We start from the raw sequence: 20,304 nt of genomic DNA, 5'->3' as shown, positions 1-20,304 counted from the left end.
CCCAGGTGTGAGGGTCTGGGTTGCAGGATGAGCTCAGAGACTTCAGCAAAGCCGTTGAGAAGGAGAAATAAAATAAAGGTAGCCCTGAGCCAGGAACCGGTAAAACCCAATTAGCTGTACCCGCAGCTATGCTCTGTTCCCACATGGACTCTTAACAACACATCCCATCTTCAGCAAGGTTTGATTTAATCCAGCAGCGTTAGACACGTCACAGCTCATGGAGGAGAGAGCGCAGGCTCTGGAGCCACACAGGCTTGGGTGTGAACCCTGACTTTGTATTTAGCAGCTGTGTGACCTCGGACAAGTCACTTAACCTTTCCAGCATCCGTATCATGTAGATAGTGATTCCAGCCTCCTGGGGCTGCTGTAAGGTAAGTGAGGGAAGAAGGGCCAGGCCCTGACATGAGGTCGGCCTGGTATCCTTCAGTGCCCGGCGGTGGTTGTGGCTTCTGAGTCAGTAGGGAGGCTGTCCTCTGAGCAGCCCTCTGCCTTCTGTTTCCACAGTGCTGCAGGGCGTGGACAGTTCGCTGGTGGGCATGCACAACCAGAGCTTCGCCCGGGTCATGGAGCAGCGCCTGGCCCAGCTGTTCATGATGTCCCAGCAACAAGGCCGGCGGTTTAAACGGGCCACCACCCTGGGAAGCTACACTGTGCAGGTGGGTGTGTGTGAAGCCACTGGGTCTTCTGATAAATGTGTGGGAATGTGTGTCCTGAGACTGAGTGAATCGTGCTGTGTGCAGAGGAGCAGCTGTGGTGCAAACTGCCAGAGCTGTTTAATCAACACGGCTCTTAGGTTAGGGAGGATGGGTGGTCATAACCATCAAAATCCTGAAGGAGGGTGAGAGTTAGCTACCCCCCGACAGAGTCACTACTAGATTGTAAGGAAAGGGGGTCTGGGAACAGATTCTTCACACACACAGATGTTTATTAAACAAGAAGTTATCAGTCCGCAGGCACAAACTAGTCACCAGCCTAGGCTGTAGGCTCGATGAGGTCCCAGCTCTCACTGCTTTCAGGCCTTCTCAGGCCTCGTTTAGTCTGCTCTAACCAACAGAGCCCTCTGAGTTTGTAACGGACACACGACCACGCAGGGATTTGGGCTGGGAGCTCTAGCAGACTCCGTTGGTGCTCTGCCCAAACCCCCTTACCCTTTCTGTGAATGACAGTGAACTTCCGGCAGCCGCCTCGGAATCGATGTTGGAGGGCTGCCCTTGAGATGCCAGAACCCACCTTGCCTGTACCACAGCTGGCCAGAGGTGCCTGTGACTTAACCAGTGGGGGTTATAAATACCCCAGTTCCCTTGCCCCTTGGCTAGGAGAGTTCTGAAATGTCTGTTTTAGATCATTTCCAGAGCTTTCCCACAGGATTAAGCTTCAGTTGCCCACTGTGGTAACTGGATTGTTGATGTGCCCCTCGTTAGCTCCCTTCACACCCCTGTGTCACCTCCTCATCCTCCTGTCAGTGCCTTGTACCTCACAAATAAATTACAAGCACTCAACTCTTCTTAGAGTCTGTTTCTAGACAGTAGCCGTCCCCCAGGTGGGGGCTCTCAGCCTCTCTAGGTTCCTTATCCAGTTCAAGCAAAAGTGAGAGTCTCTAGTGTGTTTTAGCCAATCCACATATGTTGAATACCACTAATTTCACCAATGAGAACCCATTTCTAAGGTTTGTTATGCTAATTGGCAAAGCTCTGTTTGCGAGATATGAAATTACAGGCATGCTCCTGGTCACTCTCTCTAGAAGGTGGGCCTCCTAATTGGAATCCAGCCTGGTGCCCCTGGGGTGTGAGCTCTTCATTGGAGATTGACCACATCTGGGGTGTAACTTCACCCAAACACACGTGCGTAGTATCACACTGCCCACAAGGAAGCGTCTTAAAGGAAATTACAGACGTTACCACAATCTGTCTGCAGATCATGTCCCCAGGCAATCTTGAAAGTGCAAACGGGGGCTGCTCCGTGGCTGAGTGGTTAAGTTTGTGCGCTCCACTTCGGCGGTCCAGGGTTTCACCAGTTCGGAACCTGGGCTTGGACCTAGCATTGTTCATCTAAGCCAAGCTGAGGCGGCATCCCACATAGCACAGTCAGAAGGCCTTACAACTAGAGTATACAACTGTTACTGTGGGGCTTTGGGGAGAAGAAGGAAAAAAAAAGAAGACGACTAGCAACAGATCTTTTTAATCTTTTCAAAAAAAGGTGCAAACAACTCATCTTCTGGTACGCACCTTCCTGAGTGAGTCAGCATTGTGCCCCTGATGGGGCTCCAGGCTCCCATTCACAGTTGGTGACTTTGGGCCTTGGTTCTGTTGGAAGGTTTTGCTTCTAAAAGTCTCTCTGGTCTGTGATAGCCTCATCAAGAGGAAAAGCGATGGTTAATTTCACATTACAGGTTTGTGACTTCCCATCTGTGGGGTCCATGTGAGCCCTATAATTCAGGCTTCTCCAAATAACAGAAAGGAAGTTGCTGGACTCAGAGGACAGTGAAACGGGACTTGCCTTAGCTGAAGGAGGAGAAAGAACCACCCTACGATCCTGGTGTTATTCATAAACCTAGGAAATCTAACACATTCTGTGTGTTGAAAGGGCCCAGTGAGATGTTCTCTCTCTCATTTCTTCTGAGGACTCAGTGTGCTTGGCCCCCAGAGTCACCAGGAAAGTCTGAGGGAAGCAAGTAGGGGTTTATTTCTGCAAATCCCTAATTCACAGAGGCTGTAGATCACCTTCTGACATTACCTTGGAGAAATCTGGGTAAGAAGAATTTGCTATTAAATTGAAATTGAGTGAAGTTGTTAGATGTGTGAATTCATTCACTCGTGGCTGGTTGTTGCCTCTCCTGACCTCCTCTCCCACCGGGGGCAGGAAGGACACGCCCAAGTTTCCCAAGTAAAATTCAGTCTACAAAGCTTACGTCATCCTTCCACCCAGAGGCCTTTCTTCTAGGATCAAATAATTTTAAAAGATGAGCTGCCTTCATGAATATGGAGATTTAGATGTCTAGAACTTAAAGATATTTCTCTAGTGGATATATCTGAGAAATTGAGTTCAAAGAAGAAATATATATGACCAATGAACGTTTTTAAATGTTTAACTCACTTGTCATCAAAGTAATGCCATTTTCACCTTCCAAAGCTTAGTAAAATGGTCCCGTCCAGTGTTGAGGAGGATGCAGTGACCTGGGCACTTTCAAACACAGCAAATTCATTTCGAAGAGGCAGAGCTGCACACCAAGATGGAAGGGTGGGAGCAGTGTTTCTCAGAGAGTGTCTGCAGAGTGGCCCCATAAGGTTCCCTGAGGTGAAGCGGTTCTGCCCAGGTCACTTTGGGTGAGGCTGCAGCCTGTAGCCCTGGCTTGAAGATTCCCAAGAATCTTTCAAAGCCTCTAACAAGACCTGAGTAAAGAAATCTTAGTTTCGTTCAACCAACTTGTTTCCAAATTCGAATGTCCACAAGACCCTTGTTTTTGGTAATATCTACATTTCCCCAACGTTTTATTATGAATATTTTCAAACTCACAGAAAAGTTGAAAAAAACTATACAGCTAACACCCATGTACTCACTATCTAGATTCTACAATTAACAATGTACTTTAATACTGTTTTATATTTGATAACATATATCATTTCCATACCACAGATTAGTTTGGACTGCTCTGGAACCTCATATAAATGGAATCCTTTATTCTATATATTCTCTTTCATATGAAGCTTTTTTCACTCAGTGTAGTGTTTTTGAGATTCGTCCATTTTGTGTTATTCAGTAGTTTATTCCTTTTTATTGCAGAATCTTATTCCCTTGTGTGAATACCCTACAGTTTGTCCATTCTTCAGTTGATGGACACCTGGGCTTGTTCCAGTTTTTAGCTATTATAAACAGAGCTGCTATGAACATTCTTCTACAAGGCTTTTTACGGCCATGTGCTTTCATTTCTCTTGGTTATATAGGAGTGGAATTGCTTGTTCGTAGGGTTGGTGTATGTTAGTTCTGTGAGAAACTGCCAGACCTTTTTCCCAAGTGTACCGTTTTCCACGCCCACCAGCCGGATGTGGAGGTCCCTTGCTTCAGGTCCTCATCAGCACGTGGTGTTGTCAGCCCTTCTCACTTTGGGCATTCTGGTGGGTGATAGTGGTGCCTTGTGGTTTTAATTTGAATTTTCCTGTGCTTATTGGCTATTTAGATATCTTCCTTTGTGAAGTGTCTGGTCAGGTTCTTTTAAAAACTCATTTCTTATTGGGTTGTAGTAATATCTATTTTTAATTGTTATATATAGCATATGAACAAAGGAGTGTAAAAATATGTGTTCTAAAGAGCACTAATAAAAGGAACCCACAACCCAAAGGGAAAGAACATTACCCTTACCTTACCCCAGAAGCCTTTTCTGTGTCTTCTCTGAGTATGCATACTGCCTTCCTTTCCATCAGAGTTGAGTGTGCTTTTGGATTTTGTATTAAATCATGCCTGTATTTTCTGTATAGATTTCACCATCCACATGTGTATCCCTAAACAATACATCATTTAGTTTTGCCTGTTTTTGAATTTTATATTCTGTGATTTGTTTCTTTTGCTCAACATCAGGCTTTTGTGTTCACCATATTGATATAAATAACCATAGTTCACTTAAACTACCCTATAATATTTCATTGTGTGACTCTACCATAACTCCTTTATCCATTCTACTCTTTGTGACTTTTGGAGTTTTTGGTTTTTTGCTATTATGAACAATGCTACTATAAACAGTTTTGTAGTATCTTTAGTATCGTATGACACTTATAGTCTATAATATACACTTTATAAAATACTATACTACACTATACTATAATGTTTATCAGTTATTGATTGTAATAGTGAAAAGTGGACAACAACTTAAAAAATGAAGGGTTAGTTAAGTTTATGAGTCATGCATGCAGTATGAGCATTATGTGGGTATTAACATTTACATTTTATGTATTTATGATGGTTATCAATTGTTAGTTATAATACTCAAAAATGAGTAACAATGTAAGTGTTTGACAATAAAGGATTTGCTAAATAAGTTTGTGAGGTGTGCACTGAAATGCTGTGTAGAAACTAACATTTATGCTTTTGTTATATTCAAGGCCATTTCTGGATGCAAGTAAAAATAGCAAAATATGATACTATATATAGTGTATGAAAATTATTTTGTAAAATAATAAATAAAAGGCTTTTGTGGGGAAACAAACAATAGAAGTAAATACTCCAAAATGATAATAGTAATTAGTTTGTAGTGGAGGGATTACAAATTGTTTTCATTTTATTTCACTTCTTGATGCCTTTCTGTATTTTCAAATTTTCTGTAGTGAATGCGTATAACTTGTACAATGAGAGAAAGCAACAAAGGTTTTTTTAGAAAAAGAACTTTGGGTCTCCAAGTACTGCCTTTATTAGAGATCTTTTCAATTGCAGACGTATAAGTTCATTTTTTTTCCTCTCTGACAGTTGCGGGAATTGAAATTAGAAATCTTGTTTGAGAATAACCTAACATGCCCTGAATTAATGTGGAGGCCTATTTTCAAATGAGGCCAGAGTTCTCTGGAGGCTGGAAGACATCACCATTTCAGCATTCTCTTCTCCAGCCTCAAACTGTTTTTTCCAGATGTTCATATTTTCAAAATCTTTTTCTCCTCCCTGCCTCCCCCTCCAGTGATCACAGGGCATCTTGAGATGTTGGTGATAGGAAGGTACATGAAGGTTGATGTCTAGAACAGCTGTTGTGGGCCCACGTAGCCACGGAGGCGTCAGCAGGCAGGAGGGAGCCCGCTGATTGCCCGTTTGATTGCAGGCTCTGTGCAAGATGCCCGTAACACAGCCTCTCTTGCTCTGACAGATGGTGAAGATGCAGCGGGTGCCGGGACCCAAGGACCCAGTGGAGCTGACTTACTACACTTTGTACAACGGGAAGCCATTGCTGGGGACCGCAGCTGCCAAGATCCTGAGCACCATTGACTCCCAAAGGATGGCCTTGACCCTGCATCATGTCGTCCTTCTGCAAGCTGACCGTAAGGGCATAGTCTTTCCATTCACGATTTTTACCAACATTAAATGTTTCCTGCAAATCAAAGTGATTCCCCAAACTGATGTTAATAGACCCAAAGCTAAACATTTTGTTCTAGAAGGTTCTTAAATCAGTCAGCTGTTCCTGTGTTCTTTGAATCGATAGACTTTGGTTAAGGGGTGTGTTTTGGACGTTAGGATGATCGTGACATTATTTTCCCCGAGTCCTACCCGCTCTTCCTCCTCAGTGTAGTCCAGTGAACAGCTGGAAAAATCACCATAACTCAGATTATATTTGTCTGCTGGGGAGTTAAAGACGAGTAGATTCAGTAAGCATTTATAGAGACCTATATGAACAGTGCTTGGTGCTGGAGGACATACAGAGTGGGCAAGACTTGGTCCCTGGCTTTCAGGAGCAGAGAGGGAGCCCGTGCAGATGGGAAGGAGTGGACCACGGGCCGGTGCCGTGAGGAGGCGATGTGGTGCCCGGTCAGCGCAGGGAGAGCTTGCTCTGCAGGGGCGTCTGGAAGAGTGGACAGGAAAGGGTAGTGAAAATAATAACTGCCTCTGAATATCCTCCCCTGAGGCAGCTAATATGCTCATTTCTTTACATAGACTTTCTCACTTTCTCCTCTCATTGGGCAACTTCATTCAGCTCCAAATTACAGATGAAGAAACCAAGGCTTGGAAAACTTAAGTAACTTGCTTGGTATCGCAGAACTGGTACCTAGTTTGCCAAGATCTGAATCTGGATCTGTCTGACTCCAAATGTGTGTTCTGAACTGTACTACATGCTAAGATTTCAACAGAGGGAGAGGAAGGTGTATATTCTGGAAGGACAGAGCAGTATGAGAAAAAGAATGGAGGTGAGAAGTACCAGGTGTGCTTGAAAAGCAAGGGGTTCAGACTGAAACATGAGGAGGAGTTGGTGGGGTCAGAAAGGGGGACTCCTTGGGAGATGCAGGCCTGGGATGGCAGAGGGAGGAGGCTGTGCGTGATGTGATGGGCTGTGGGAGCGACTGAAGATTTCCAAGCAGGGAGTGGTAGTATTGGAACTACCCATGATTTGGGAGGTTAATCTATCAGCAGTGTCCAGGACAGGAGGAGGCAGGACTGGTGAGGAGGCTCTGGTGGCCCAGGTGTTGGGGACCCAAGCAAGGCTGTAAAGAGAGTGAGGGAGAGGGGAGGTGATGAAGGTGAGAGATTATGAGGAAGAAAGATTTGATAACATGCTGAGCATACAGGGCATGGACGGTCATTTCCTGTTGATTTCCTAGTTGGTATCCACACTCCTTACGAACCTGACACCTGGCTCATGGTTTTCCTCTCCTCCTCATCTTCTGCCTTTGTCTGGGGCGGGGGGCAGTCGGGCTTCCGTGGTGATGGTCCAGCCCACGTGTTGTTGTGGCTTCACTTCCACTCGGCCAGCACATCCTCACAGACATGCCTTTCCCTGGAAGTGATGGTCACCCTCTGCAATCTCATCTTTGAAATGCCATTTTTAACTCAGATTCTCTCCCTTTGCGCCTTTCTCCCTTCTCCCTGTGGGCTCTGGCCCCATCGCTGGTCAGGTCTGCTACTTGCTTCACTGGTATTGCTGCACTGTCTTTCTGAGGGCTCCCCAGGGTTCCATTTTCAGCTCTTTCTACCTCTCTCCAGGTAGGAAATACATTGTGGAAGACAGGAGTGGAAACTGTGGCAGGTGCCCAGGCGAGAGGCGAAGGTTTAGACGGGGGACTCAGAGAAGTGGATGGATGTGGGATATTTGTGGAGACAGAGCTGATGGGACGAGACAACGGACTCTGTGTGTGGCAGGAGGAGGCGAGGGCCAGAAGACTCGAGGGTGACTCCTAGACGTTTGCTTGAGTGCTGGTTGTGGTGTCATCTGTCAAGATGCAGAAGATGCAAAAGATAGAGAGGTTCAGTGGAGCTGGAGTGAGAATGGGGGAGATGGAACTGAGAGTTTGGTTTTAGACATGTTAGGTTTGAGATGTCCTAGACACTCCTGTAGAGCCCGGGAGATGTAAACTGAGGAGTCATCAACAGAGGTGACATTGACAGCTAAGGGAGTGGGTGAGATTAAGCAGGAGAGCCATGAGTATCGCTGGGGAATCCATGAGGGAAGAACTGCAACCAGCAGAAGGCGCTGAGGAGCAGCGGGGAGATGGGAGGGACCCAGGAGAGCCGGCTCTGTGAATAAGCAAAAGAAGCGAACGTTCTGGAAGGGAGGGAGCTACTGCATCAACTTACTTCTTGAGAGGCGAAGTACTGTGAGGATGGAGATTGACTGAATTTGGTAAAATGGAGGTTGTTGGTGACCTTGGCAGGAGTGGTTTCCAGGAACAGGTGATGGAGACAGCTTGGCTGGAGTGGACTGGGGAGAGGATGGGGTGGGGAAGTGGTGACAGCAAAGAGGAGAAGATGAATGGTGCAGTTGCTGGGGGCACGTGGGAGATGGGGGGCGTGTTTGAATGTCACTCGCTCACTGTAATAGACAGGGAGAAACTGACAATGCTGAAGAGAGACGTGAGAACTGTAAGAGTGAAGTCCTTGAGTGGATGAGGGAGTGGCACAAGTCAGGGGTCACACTCAGCCAGGAGCGGGGACAGCTCATCCTTTTGCCCCGGGAGAGAAAGCAGAGCACAGGGGTGTGGGTGCCTTAGTTCCAGGGGCTTCCATTGCCCTTACCATGTGGGCAAACAAGCTGTTTTCTCTCTGTCCCCGTCATGAGCTCTTTCAAAGCAGGTACCCCATCTCATTCATCTTTGACTATCCAGCTCCAGCTACTGCCTGGCACCGTTCTTGTGAATGGAGAGGACTGACCTTTGCTAAATGCCTCTGCCAGGCCCTGAGCGAGGCACACAGTTAGAAGTCACCATAGCAAAGCAGGTGAGAGCAGAGCCTCTGAAATGAGATGGACCTGGATTCACATCCCTGCTCTTCTACTTTCCAGCTGTGGAGCTTGGAGACAAATTAATGACCCTCTCTGACCTTCGTATTCCTCGTGTATAAAATGGTACTATAAAAACACTGACCTGATAGAGCTACTTGGAGCCTTACAAGAGGTCATTATCGTGTGTCAAGGGCTTGGCACAACCCTGGGGCGCCCGGGAAGCGGCAGCTGAATGTCTCGTTTATCCACGAGGTAGAAGGACTGACGGAGAGAGGGCATGAAGAAGGAAAGGTGGCTTGAAGGTTAGGAACCCAGATAACGCAGAGAATAGGGTGCTGTTAATGAGGATAGAAAGGGGGTCGACAGGAGCAGCATTTTAGAAGGGAGAAGAGAATGTATTCAGTCTGGGCCGTGTTGCGCCTGAGGTGGTACTGAACTAAGGGTGCAGTTGGGGTCGCGGTGTTGCTGGCATCTCGAGGGCTGAAGCTAGGAAGGTTTTTGGGAATTCAAGCTTGGATCTCAGGAGAGTTCACACTGTAGATTGTGAGAACGCTGTAGGTGCAGGTTTGGGAAACTTCGAGTGTCCGGGGAGGGAGTAGAGAAACGCCTCTCTCCCGGGGTCGGATCAGGAGAATGCCGAGGCCAGTGAAGAGAGGATCCAGTTTTCTCCTAATTGTTTTGAAAGCAGCGTGCAGTGTGAATCTAGGGTGAGCACTGTGAATAGAGTCACAGTGCTGAACAATCACCTTCTTCCTCTGAAGGGAGAGTGTTAGCGTTCCGTGTGTCCTCGTGATTTCCACATGCCCAGCTCCAGGGCCGGTGTGCAGTGCCCTCCTGCAGTGCCCACCTGACCCACGGCGCCTTCTGGGCAGCGGGCCAGCAACGACTCCTAAAGAAGGCGACTGCGCGTCTAGCGGAGGTTTTCATCTGCTCCGTTGGCGGGGTCTGGATGAGAGGCCTTGCAGAGTGGTTATCCAGTGGATGAGCAGGAGGACCCTCCCCGGGCAGAAGCGGACCAGAGCAGGAATTGGTTTACCTTGCATGGCCATCAGACACTTATCTCAAAAAACGCCACTAGCGGAAGCGATAGACGGGCTCTTTGATGGGGGGAACTCATGCTCGTTCGTTATTTCAGCAGGTATTTTTGAGCCCCTCCTATGTGCCTGGCACTGTTGCGGGCGCTGGAGGTCCAGCAGCTACAGCAGAGAGCAAAGCAGACAGACCCCCGCCGTGTGCAGCTTCCATTCCTGAGGGGGCAGGTCCAGTAAACAAATAACTAGGCAGTGTGCTAGGTGCTAGTAAGTGCCGTGGGGAAACATTAGGCGGGGAGGACTGGGGGACGTGAAGGAGATAATGGCTGCAATTTTCAATTGTTGGGGGTCAAGAAGAGGATCTTTGAGGAAGTAGCCTTTGACGGACCACCCGAGGATATCTGGGGACAAGGTTCCAGGCGGAGGGGGAGGGTTTGAGACGCAGCGAGGAGGTCACTGATGGAGGAGAGTGGTGGCGATGAGGTCAGAGGTGCAGATGAGGGGCCCCCATCACTGGATCCCCACGTGCTGCCCACAGGTGGGATGGGAGCCCTGAGGGGCTTGGGCAGGACAGTGACGTGGACTGAGCACTGAGCAACTGCTGGTACCCAGGCTAGACCCTGCCTGCCTCCACTCATACGCGTTACGAACTTTGATGTTTTGACAGCCGCAAAAATGAGCTGGAAATGTGTTTTGAATGGATTCCTCCTCCTTTCAACATTTGCTTCACATGAGAATATTCTGAATTTAGATTCTGTGGACCCTTTGACTTCATTCCGTCTGACAAATACGTGTGTGTGTATGCGTGTGTGTGTGTGTTCGTGCACACGTGCACCCACGCTTCCATTCGTATGTGTTAACTAGGAACTGACTTAAGCTTGCACTTCAGAGAAAGGACTTTCCATAAAAACATCTCACCTCCCCTGGGGCTGTTTGCTCATTTGCAAATTGGGGATAAGAATGATACTGGGCAAAGGGCCTACCCCAGGCCCAGCACACGGGGAACTCCCAGAACCTGCTGGCCCCTTTTCTGTCCTTCCTCAACTGAAGTGCTTGCAAGTTAAATAACCATTCATTCCTTTGGTCTCCCTACATGACTTTGTAGTTTCAGATTATTATGCCACTGAACATATCGGGTCTGGATGACGTCAGCTGACCTGACTTGACTGTCTCTTTGACTGTTAAACGACTTTATTAATGGGCGTAAGATAAATCTGTTCTCTCCCCATTTAAACAGAAGAGAAGGGACTTTACCTCCTGCCCCCGGGAGGAACCTGTGCACCAAACAATAAAGCTGAGGAGAAGCAGAACACGTGGAAATATTTCATACTTGCTAATGAAAAAAATCGTATATTTAGAGTATCTTGTTCTGTTACACTCTACATTTTTCTCCATCAGGATAGAACAGCAATGCCAAAAAGAGGCATATTGCTATTTTCTACAGAAGCTCTAAGCCTTAAAAAATGTTAATGGCATAAAACTCACATATAAATACCAAATTACTAAAAGCAGCAGCAATTAAATGTTTAATGTCAACAGAGGCACATTACCTAATGAGCTGTTTTCAGAAGTTAATAATGCGATTAATCACCAATTGATAAAAATTGTGGAAAAGGAGTTATTTTGTACTAATACTGCTCCAGATGAAGTGCTGACTGATGGAAGGGGCCAGAAAAGTCACGGGGGGTTGAAGGCAGAGAGAGACTAGCTGGCTCCTCAGGCAGGTCCTCACCAGGCAGTACTTCCCGGTGGGGTCTTTATATTCCAGAGTCTGGTCCTCAACTTTGTGAGTCTGCCGGCCCCAAGAATTCAGCAGGATCAGGAGGACTAACTTATGCTAACCAGACTTACAAGAGATTGCTATATAAACCGGATTGGCAGTATGTTAATTTAAAATATTGACTAGAACTACCAGAGATGGGGCTTCTCCGTTACTCTCTCCTGTGTAGAAACCTTTATGGGGAGCCAAATTGCAACAGCCATAATGCTGGTTCATTTGTGCAGTCATGTGCCACATGATGACGTTTTGGTCCACGACAGAGCACACATACGATACGATGGTCCCATAAGCTTAGTCCCATCTAGCTGAGGTGTGTAGGAGGCTGTACCATCCAGGTTTGTGTAAGCACACTCCATGATGTTCACACAACAAGGAAATCGCCTGACAACGCATTTCTCAGAACGTATCCCCGTCCATCGTTAAGCAATGCATATCATTCAGCTTTTAATTGAGCACCTACTCTGTGCAAGGCCCTATGCTAGGCCTGTGGATGCAACAGTGAACAAGAGACAACATGCCCTGGCCTCCCAGAGTGTCCATTCTCTGCAGGGGCAGGAGTGACAGAGGATGAACAAGTACATACGGTGTGTCACGTCAGATGGTGATAAGTGCCTTAGAGCCTCGCCACTCCAGGGTGGCCTGGAGCCTGCTGCATGTCCCCCCCACCCCGGGAACTGGGTAGAAGCACAGAATCTGAGGCCCCATCTCGACCCGCAGAATCAGAGTCCGCATCTGAACAAGATCCCCAGGTGTGCACATTGAAGTCAGAGAAGCACTGCTTTAGAGGAGAATTAAGTAGGATGAGCAGGATGGAGAGTGCCAGGTCAGAGGCTGTTATTTTATATTGTCCAGGGAAGGCCTCACAGATATGGTGACACTTGTGCAGAGCCCTGTGGCAAGTGAGGGAGGAAGCTGTGTGGGCATGTAGGTGAAGAGTATTCTAGATGGAGGAATAAGCCAGTGCAAAGGCCCTGAGGCAGGAGCATGTCCAGCATATTGGAAACACAGTAGGAGGCCAGTAGGCTGGAAGTGAGTGAGTTAAAGGAGGAGCAGAGGTCTATAAGGCCAGAGAAATGACTGAGGTGGTCAGAGGGGCAGATCCCTTAGGGTCTCATAGAAATTATAGGGACTCCGGCTCTTACTCTGAGTGGGTTCAGAGCCTCCCAAGGGTTTTGAGCAGAGGAGTGTTGTGATCTGGGTTCTTAATGGATCGCTCCAGCTGGTGTGTCACAAGTGGACTATAGGAGTCAGGTGCAAGGTAGAAGGCCGTCGCAGGAATTCAGGTGAGATGTGGGTAGCTTGGGTCACAGTGGGAGCAGCCGTGATGGAAAGTGATGGAGATGACAGGGCTTGTTAATGATTAGGATGTTGGGTGAGAGTAAAAGAGAAGGGTCAGCACTGATGGCCAAGTTACTGGCCTGAGCAACTGGAAGGAAGGGGTTGCCTTTTATTGGAGTGGAGAATATCACAGGAAGAAAAGGTTCTGGGGGAAATTGAGAGTTGGGTTCTGAACGTATTGGACTGAGCATCTTTGAACTTTCCAATTGGAGATTGGAGTTGGCGGTTGGACATAGGGATGTAGAGTCAGGGTGGAGGTCCTGCGGGAGCCATTCAGGTGACCATTATCAGCACAGATGGTGTTTACAGCCACTGGCCTGTGAGGTCATCTGGGGAGTGCGGGAGGAGAGAACCTGGGTGGTGTTAACGGACGCCGTCACCAACCTGGAACACCTGGTTGCAGCCATCGCGTCCGCCAGGGTAGACCTGCCGTCCATCAGGTTACCCACGTCTGCAAGTTGGGCCTGTCCCCTGGCAGGGCTGAGTCTTTGCCTGCCCTGTGGTTCTCTTTCTACATTTCCTGCAGACCCTACTCCTTCCCAGTAACTCTTTCTTCCTGCAGACAATTGCTTTGGTTACTGTTTTTTTCACTCCAGTTCTAAGAGCACAATTGGTCCTTTGATGGGACTGAGTGTTTTCCAAGCTGACTCGCCGGTGATCCTGGGGGAGACTCATTCATCTCATATCGAGAGCTTTTTTTTCCTTACATCTTCCTAACCCAACTTAACAAAAAGTTGAAAGAATTGTACAGTGAACACCCATGTTCCCACCACTTAGATTCCACAATTAGCCTTTTGCTATATTTTCGTTATCACATATCTGTTCATCTCTCTATCCCTCCATCCATCAATCCATCTTATTTTTTGATGCATTTCAAAGCAAGTTGCAAACATCAGTAGACTTCAACCCTAAACACTTCAGCATGCGTATCGTTGCCTAGAGTTCAGTATTTGTTTATGGTGTTTTAAGGTAAAATTTGCATACAGTGAAATGTACGGATCTTATGTATCCCATTTGATGAGTTTTGACAAACGTGTGCACCTGTGTAACCCTGATCCCTCTCGTGATGTAGAGCGTGACCATCACCTGTTGCCCTTTGCAGGTTAATTAATTCCAGCCCTTCCCCGCTGGAGGCACCTGCTGTTCTAAGAACATGTTCTTCCCACTGACCGTCGCTTAGGCTGCTCTTGACTCCAGCCCTGAGAACAGCCTGGCCCTTGTGATTAGACTGAGGCATTTCCAAACTTCCCCACCCAGCCGCTTGGTTGGGGGTGGGGGAATGCGTCTACTCGGTTACGGTTTAGTGATTTCTCACTCAGAGGATGACTTTACTGCAATATTTAGTGGCCCTTTAATCTCTGTGGCCTTGGTCTCCTGACTCTAGCACCGCTCTAATCCTCAGATTTCTTCTCTCTTCTTTTCCTTTGACTCACGGACATCCCAGTGAGGAAAATCCATACGATCCATTCTCCTCCTCCTCTTCCCAGTAGTGAAGGCCAGCATTTATTGGGCACCTAGTAGGGCCACACCAAGGCCCCACACGTCCCTTGTCTCTCTGCTGCCCACAGAATGATAGCCCCATTTTACAGAGGAGGAAACGGAAACTCAGAAACCTTGAGTAACTTGCCCAAGGCAAGAGCCTTTCTGATCCCAAGCCCCGTAACAGGCTCAGGACTTGGGACTGGGGACTTATGTCCTGACTGCTTCCCCCTTACCAGTGCTCCTTGTCATGTGCTTCCTTCTGGCTCTTTCCCACAGCCGTGGTGAAGAATCCGCCCAACAACCTGTGGATCATCGCTGCGGTGCTGGCGCCCATCGCCGTGGTCACGGTCATCATCATCATCATCACGGCTGTGCTCTGCCGGAAAAACAAGAGCGACTTTAAGCCAGACGCCGTGATGAACCTGCCTCAGCGAGCAAAGGTTCGGGAAGCGGTGAGGGGAGGAGCGGGGGCCAGGCCTTTCCTCTCTTGGCTTTTGAGGCCGTTGCACTTACCGTCAGAAACATCCTCACCAGCCCTCATTTTGAAGGAGACCCTTAATTTATTTGGACTTTTTAAAAATTACGGTAAAATATACATAACATAAAACTTGCATCTTGACCCTTTGTAAGTGCACAGTTTAGTGGCGTTGAGTGTCCCACATTGTCGTGCAGCCTCTGTTTTCATAGTCAGGACCTGCTGGCTGATGCCTACCTGATGCTCACTCTGCCGTAAGTGCTTTACAGATAGCCTCTCACTCAGTCCTCACAGCAGCCTTGGGGAGAGTGCATTATTTTACAGATGAGGAAACTGAGGCACAGACAACTAGGAGCTAGATGGACCTGAAAGGGGCTTTAGGGTCGTCCAAGCTGACAGCTCCTTTTACAGAGAAGTCACTCTTTCAGGCTCACAGTTAGTGAGGAGCAGAACTGGTGGGAGAGCCAGTCTCTTGGCTCCTGCTGCAGGCCTCTTTTGGGCTCACAGTTAGTGAGGAGCAGAACTGGTGGAGAGCCAGCCTCTTGGCCCCTGCTGCAGGCCTCTTCTGGGCACATTAGGCCCTCACAATGTCCCTTCTTCCGTTGGCCAGAATGGCTCGTCTGCAAGGGCTGCCGTGATGGGCAAGCTGCAGGGCCTGGGTCGGGCGGCCGTCAAACCCCCGTTCAGTGGCTCCGCTGAAGCCTGGCTGGGAGCCCCGTCTGTCTCCACAGCCTCTACACGTCCACGGCAGCCACCTCCGGCCTGGGAGGGGGATGGGCTGAGGACATTCCAAAGGCTAGGTTTCCAGTGACGTCGCTCCCTCATGATACTCCCTGAGGGAAGCGTGATGACCTGTGGTGCCGAGGTTTAGATAACGCCTCGCGATCTGCCGGGCTCTTCTGGGTCTGCCGCCTCGTTTGCTCGTCAGAGCCGCCGTATGAGGTAGGTCATCGTCAAGGCGGGATTTATTATTTTCATTTCATTGCTTAGAAACCCAAAGGAAAGAGAGACAGCAGGACTTGTCCAAAGTCAATAACTAGCCACAGAGGGGCTACCCAGGCCACATCTGAGTCTTTGGGCTCTTTCTGCTTCCTGCACCCTCCCGAACCCTGACATTTGGCAGGTATAGTCCTTTTCCAGCTCTGACCTTCCGAGCTGTGTCTACCTGCGCGTGGATGGAACCGAGTGGAATTTCCTATCCGTGGGAATGCATGTCGTGGAGATTGTCCTTGCTGGGGCACACCTGCCTGGTTCTTCCTGGGTGAGCACACCTCACTTCAGAGAAAGAAATCAAATGAGTTCGTTGTTTATTGAACTGATTCATCTGTTGGAAAGCTGCAGCTTGATTAGACAGGCTGAAGAGCCCAACCCTAAAGAATGTTGTTGTGTGTCTGTTGACACGAAGGCACCCACTTCCCAGGCACCGCGCGGTGTTGGTGAGTGCCCAGGCGGTGAGCAGTGACGCGGTTCCAGGAAGAGGTGCTTCATTTCTATGTTAGCTTAGTTACAACCTGAGCCTTTCAGACAGAAAAGTAATTACTGGAGTCTAATTGCAGCCGAGTCCAGGAATGCAAAGCATGCCATACTGAGGTTGTAAATGCCATCTTTGTGTTAGAGATTAAGCCAAAGTTTTATTAATTTGCCAGGAGAAGTTGGGCAGCACATGGTTTCAGCATCCGTCTGGCTTGAAAGCTGTCTGGCTGAAACAGATTAATGTTTGCGGGTTTTCCTAGGCCCTTTTCTGTCCCCGCCCGGTGCATGGTGCTTGGAGAGACACCTGGCTGATGTGGAAAATCGAGCAAGTTTGCGTTCCATGAGATGATTGAAGCATTGTGTGCGGTGCTGCTGGTGGTTTTCTCCCTCAGTGAGGCTGGGCTGCGTGCCCTGATTCCCACAGCCCTTTCGTCACGGGAAACCAGAGGGTGGAACTGCCTCTTTCCTACTGCTGTCCTTCTGCATGGCAACCCAGGGACGCTGCAGTGTCCAAGAGGAGAGAGCCACCTGCAGCCCGTCTCACAATCTGTGCATGGGGGCAGAGTGCGTTTAATGACAAAGGGTGAAGCGGGGTGAAAGGCAGCCTTTGCCACTAATCCAGAGGCCGAGAGGATGGCGTCCTGGTCTCCAGGGTCATTGCCGCATCTGTGGAATGCAGCCTGCAGAGCCAGAGGACGTTCCTGGGGTTGCCCCCCGAGACTCAGTGATAGATGACATGCTAAGAGCTGGTGGATGTGGCTGTCCTGGGAGCTGAGGCCAGGGTTCTTCAGAGGCAAGGTGCCACAGGCGTAACCTGCTGCCACAGTTTGGGCTGGGCTTCTGCACGTAGAATGTTGTGAAAAGGATCAACGCAGGAGGCAGGCCAGGTACCATGTCTTGTCACCCCGTTTCTTCCTAGTTCACTCATCTTTACTCTTTGTCACTGGGCTCCCAGTCTTTTCCCAGTTTTTTCCTTCATATAATTGAAGAGAGTGTGGCTCCGTGGAACAAGCGCCCTTGTTAGAAGAAGTTAGGGCCACGTCCAGGTGCAGGACGAAGCTGGGGCCTGCAGTCTGCTCAGGACAGGCCAGTCGCCCCTGAGATGCCCACGTGGTTCCTCTTTCTCACATACTGTCTGTATGACCTGCACTTGATCTCTGTGTGCTTCAATTTCCCATCTGTGAAGCGGGGATAAGAGGACTCAGTTATAGGTCGTTGTGAGGATTAAGTGAGTCATGTAAATTACTTTGAGTTGTACCTGGTGCATAATAAATCATATACAAGTTGGCTTCAATACAATATATTATATACAAGTTGGCCTTTATTATTATGCATGCTTTCTTCTTAAAAGATCTGGGTAATGTGTCTACTTTTGAAATTATTGGAGATTATTTTGATTTGATAATTTTACAAAACTCATTAAAATAACTCTATAGATACTTTGTGATGTTGTATTAATGGTGTCAGGGGTCACTAGTGTGTGTCCAATGGGCAATTAGTTAATCTCAGGTGATTTTCAACTTGAAGGTTAAAAAACCACCACCCTGTCAGTCAGAAGAGTGAGGTACTAGTCTTGAGTCTTTCACCACTTAGCTGTGTGACTTTGGGCAAGTCACTGAACCTCTCTGAGCTTTTGTTTTCTTACCTGTAAAATGAAGACTCTGATGTTTGCCCTGCCTACCTCACAGGGTTCTGGTGAGGATGAAATGAGGTGTCTGTTTTGCAGGCCGTAAGTCCTGAACATATGTAGAGATTGTTATTATTAATCTAATAACAGTGGCCACCTTCTGAGCTTGTCATTGCCTAATGTCTCTCTTTCTGCTCACCCGTCATCAGTCCCCTGAGGCATCCAGCAGATGACCCTGGCGCAGTGCGAGGGTGAAGGCCCAGTCCAGAGAGTGTGGGAGTGTGCGGGCGGGCAGAGCCAGCATGCCCCTCACTAGGTTCCTAGAAGTCTTCGCTGCTGTTGGAGACTCCCAGTTCCTCACAGACAGGCCAGGGGTCTCTGCATGGGGCCTGGCCAGATGTGGTGGGGACGCCCAATCAAGACTGCCAGCTGCATCAGGGAGGCGAGGCCGCAGGAAGAATCCTCCAGTGCTGCTTAGACGTTCTGGCTCCGGGTTGTGCGGTCCTGGGTTCAGATCCTGGCTCCACCAGAGACCAGCTGTGTGAGCCTGGGGTTCTTAACCTCTCCAAACCTCAGCTCTTCATCTTTAAAGTGGGAATTGTAGCCGTCCCTCGCTCCTTGAACTACAGTGAGGATGAATGGTCGTAGTGGTGTAATGTGTTCGGTCTGGACGGTCGTATCAGATGGAGCTGAGACCGTGAGCTCCTGGAGGCTGGGGGCGGTTCTCCTTCAGCTGTGTGTCCAGCACCCGCCACAGTCCAGGCACAGGCCAGCGCTCAGTAACTGGCTGGAACAAAACTGAATAGGATGAGGGGGGCTCGGGTATGGCATTTCCCAGTCCCTTTTCAGGACCAACAAGAGGCGAGGCTGGGCACGTGGGTTCAGCCAGAATGTGAAGGCCTCGAGTGCCTTGCCAAAGAGTGTGGGTGCCATGAAATGTTTTTAGTGAGGGAGTGACAGGACCTGATGTAGTTTTAAGGGGGACCAGTTTGGAGGCTTGTCAAGGCTGGGCCTGGAAAGGAACCCAATGGAAGCAGTAAGACCAAGGCAGGAGTCAATTAAACAGTGGGCCTGGAGAGAAAAGGTCAGCTTCTAAAAACATTTCAGTTGAATCATTTGGTGACCAGTTGGTTGTGGGAGGAGCAGACGATTCAGTATTCTAGGAACATTATCTAGTCATCCGCCAAAGGCGCCATTCTACTTCACCACGTTAGGGGAGGGAAATGAACAGACGCTATTTCAGAAACACGTTCCCAGATGCCGCATGGAATGTCGGTTACCACGGGGTCAGGGTCAGCGCTCAGAGAAGAGGCCGTGGTGACGACAGTGCCCAGAGTGAGCCTCCCAGGGGCCTGGGGGAACCGTCCATGGCAAAGCTACAGACTGCTTGAAATAAGGGAGCCCTGCTGGGTTCAGCAATAAAACTCCCCCTTTCCTGAGCCTCGGCAGTGAGATCTGGAGGGTCGGCCACAGTCCTGGACTGTTGCGTCTGGCAGGAGGCTTCCTGTCACACTTCTGAACTAAATGCGCTGCTGAAGGAGGTGCTCTGGAGCCTGTCAAGTTTTGATAGAACCCAAATGGTGGAGCTTGGGTTTCATCTCCAAATTTTCTTGAAGAGAATCACTGATGTCCGTTTTGCCTGGACTATGATTAGTAGGAAGGAAACCATGTTAACCAATATGGATGGAGCACTTACCCTGTGCCAGGTTAGCTGAATGCTGGACTTGAAGTTGCTTACTTAATCCACACAGCATCCCTTTGAGGAGGTTAAATATCACTCTCACATACATGCACATTTGATCCTGTTTACATGATGACATCTCCTTTTTACAGATGAGGAGACCCATGTGCAGAGAATTGCATAACTGATAAGTGGTGGAGGCAGGGTCTGAACCCAGTCTGTCTGCTTCTGGAGCTGCTTCTCTTCACCCCCCTTTTCCTGCCTCACCTCTGTCTTGTGCTGCGCTGGGGGGTAAAGCAGAATAGAGATGCTCCCGGGAATTGTTTGAAGACGCCTCCTGGTTTTTATTGCCCCACTCATAGATGTCTGTTGGGTTTTGCTTGCAGTTGCCCTGTTCACTGGGATTTCAGAGGTGTACAATAAAAGCCTTGTTAATTTCCCGGTAATGAATTATAGGAGAGCCAGCCGGCTTCAGGGTGGCGTCTGGATTAAAGAGTGCTTCCTGGAACTCCGTG

At 48.6% G+C, this 20,304-nt stretch overlaps 1 protein-coding gene across 2 annotated transcripts in view; it reads left to right on the top strand.

Annotated features, from left to right (window-relative positions):
* KIAA1549L (KIAA1549 like) overlaps window positions 1–20,304 on the top strand; it is a 274,273-nt gene that overhangs the window by 175,814 nt on the left and 78,155 nt on the right. For both annotated transcript variants that reach the window (XM_070229192.1, XM_070229191.1), the window contains exons 9-11: window positions 505–656; window positions 5,843–6,014; window positions 14,810–14,973. In XM_070229192.1, coding sequence (XP_070085293.1) covers window positions 505–656; window positions 5,843–6,014; window positions 14,810–14,973 — 488 coding nt within the window. The remainder of the gene's footprint in view (window positions 1–504; window positions 657–5,842; window positions 6,015–14,809; window positions 14,974–20,304) is intronic.

Source organism: Equus caballus, chromosome 12 (genome assembly GCF_041296265.1).
Source record: "Equus caballus isolate H_3958 breed thoroughbred chromosome 12, TB-T2T, whole genome shotgun sequence".
Classification (NCBI taxonomy): Eukaryota; Metazoa; Chordata; class Mammalia; order Perissodactyla; family Equidae; genus Equus; species Equus caballus.
The sequence above is the reverse complement of the archived record's forward strand: the minus strand, read 5'-3'. Positions and strand labels throughout refer to the sequence as shown.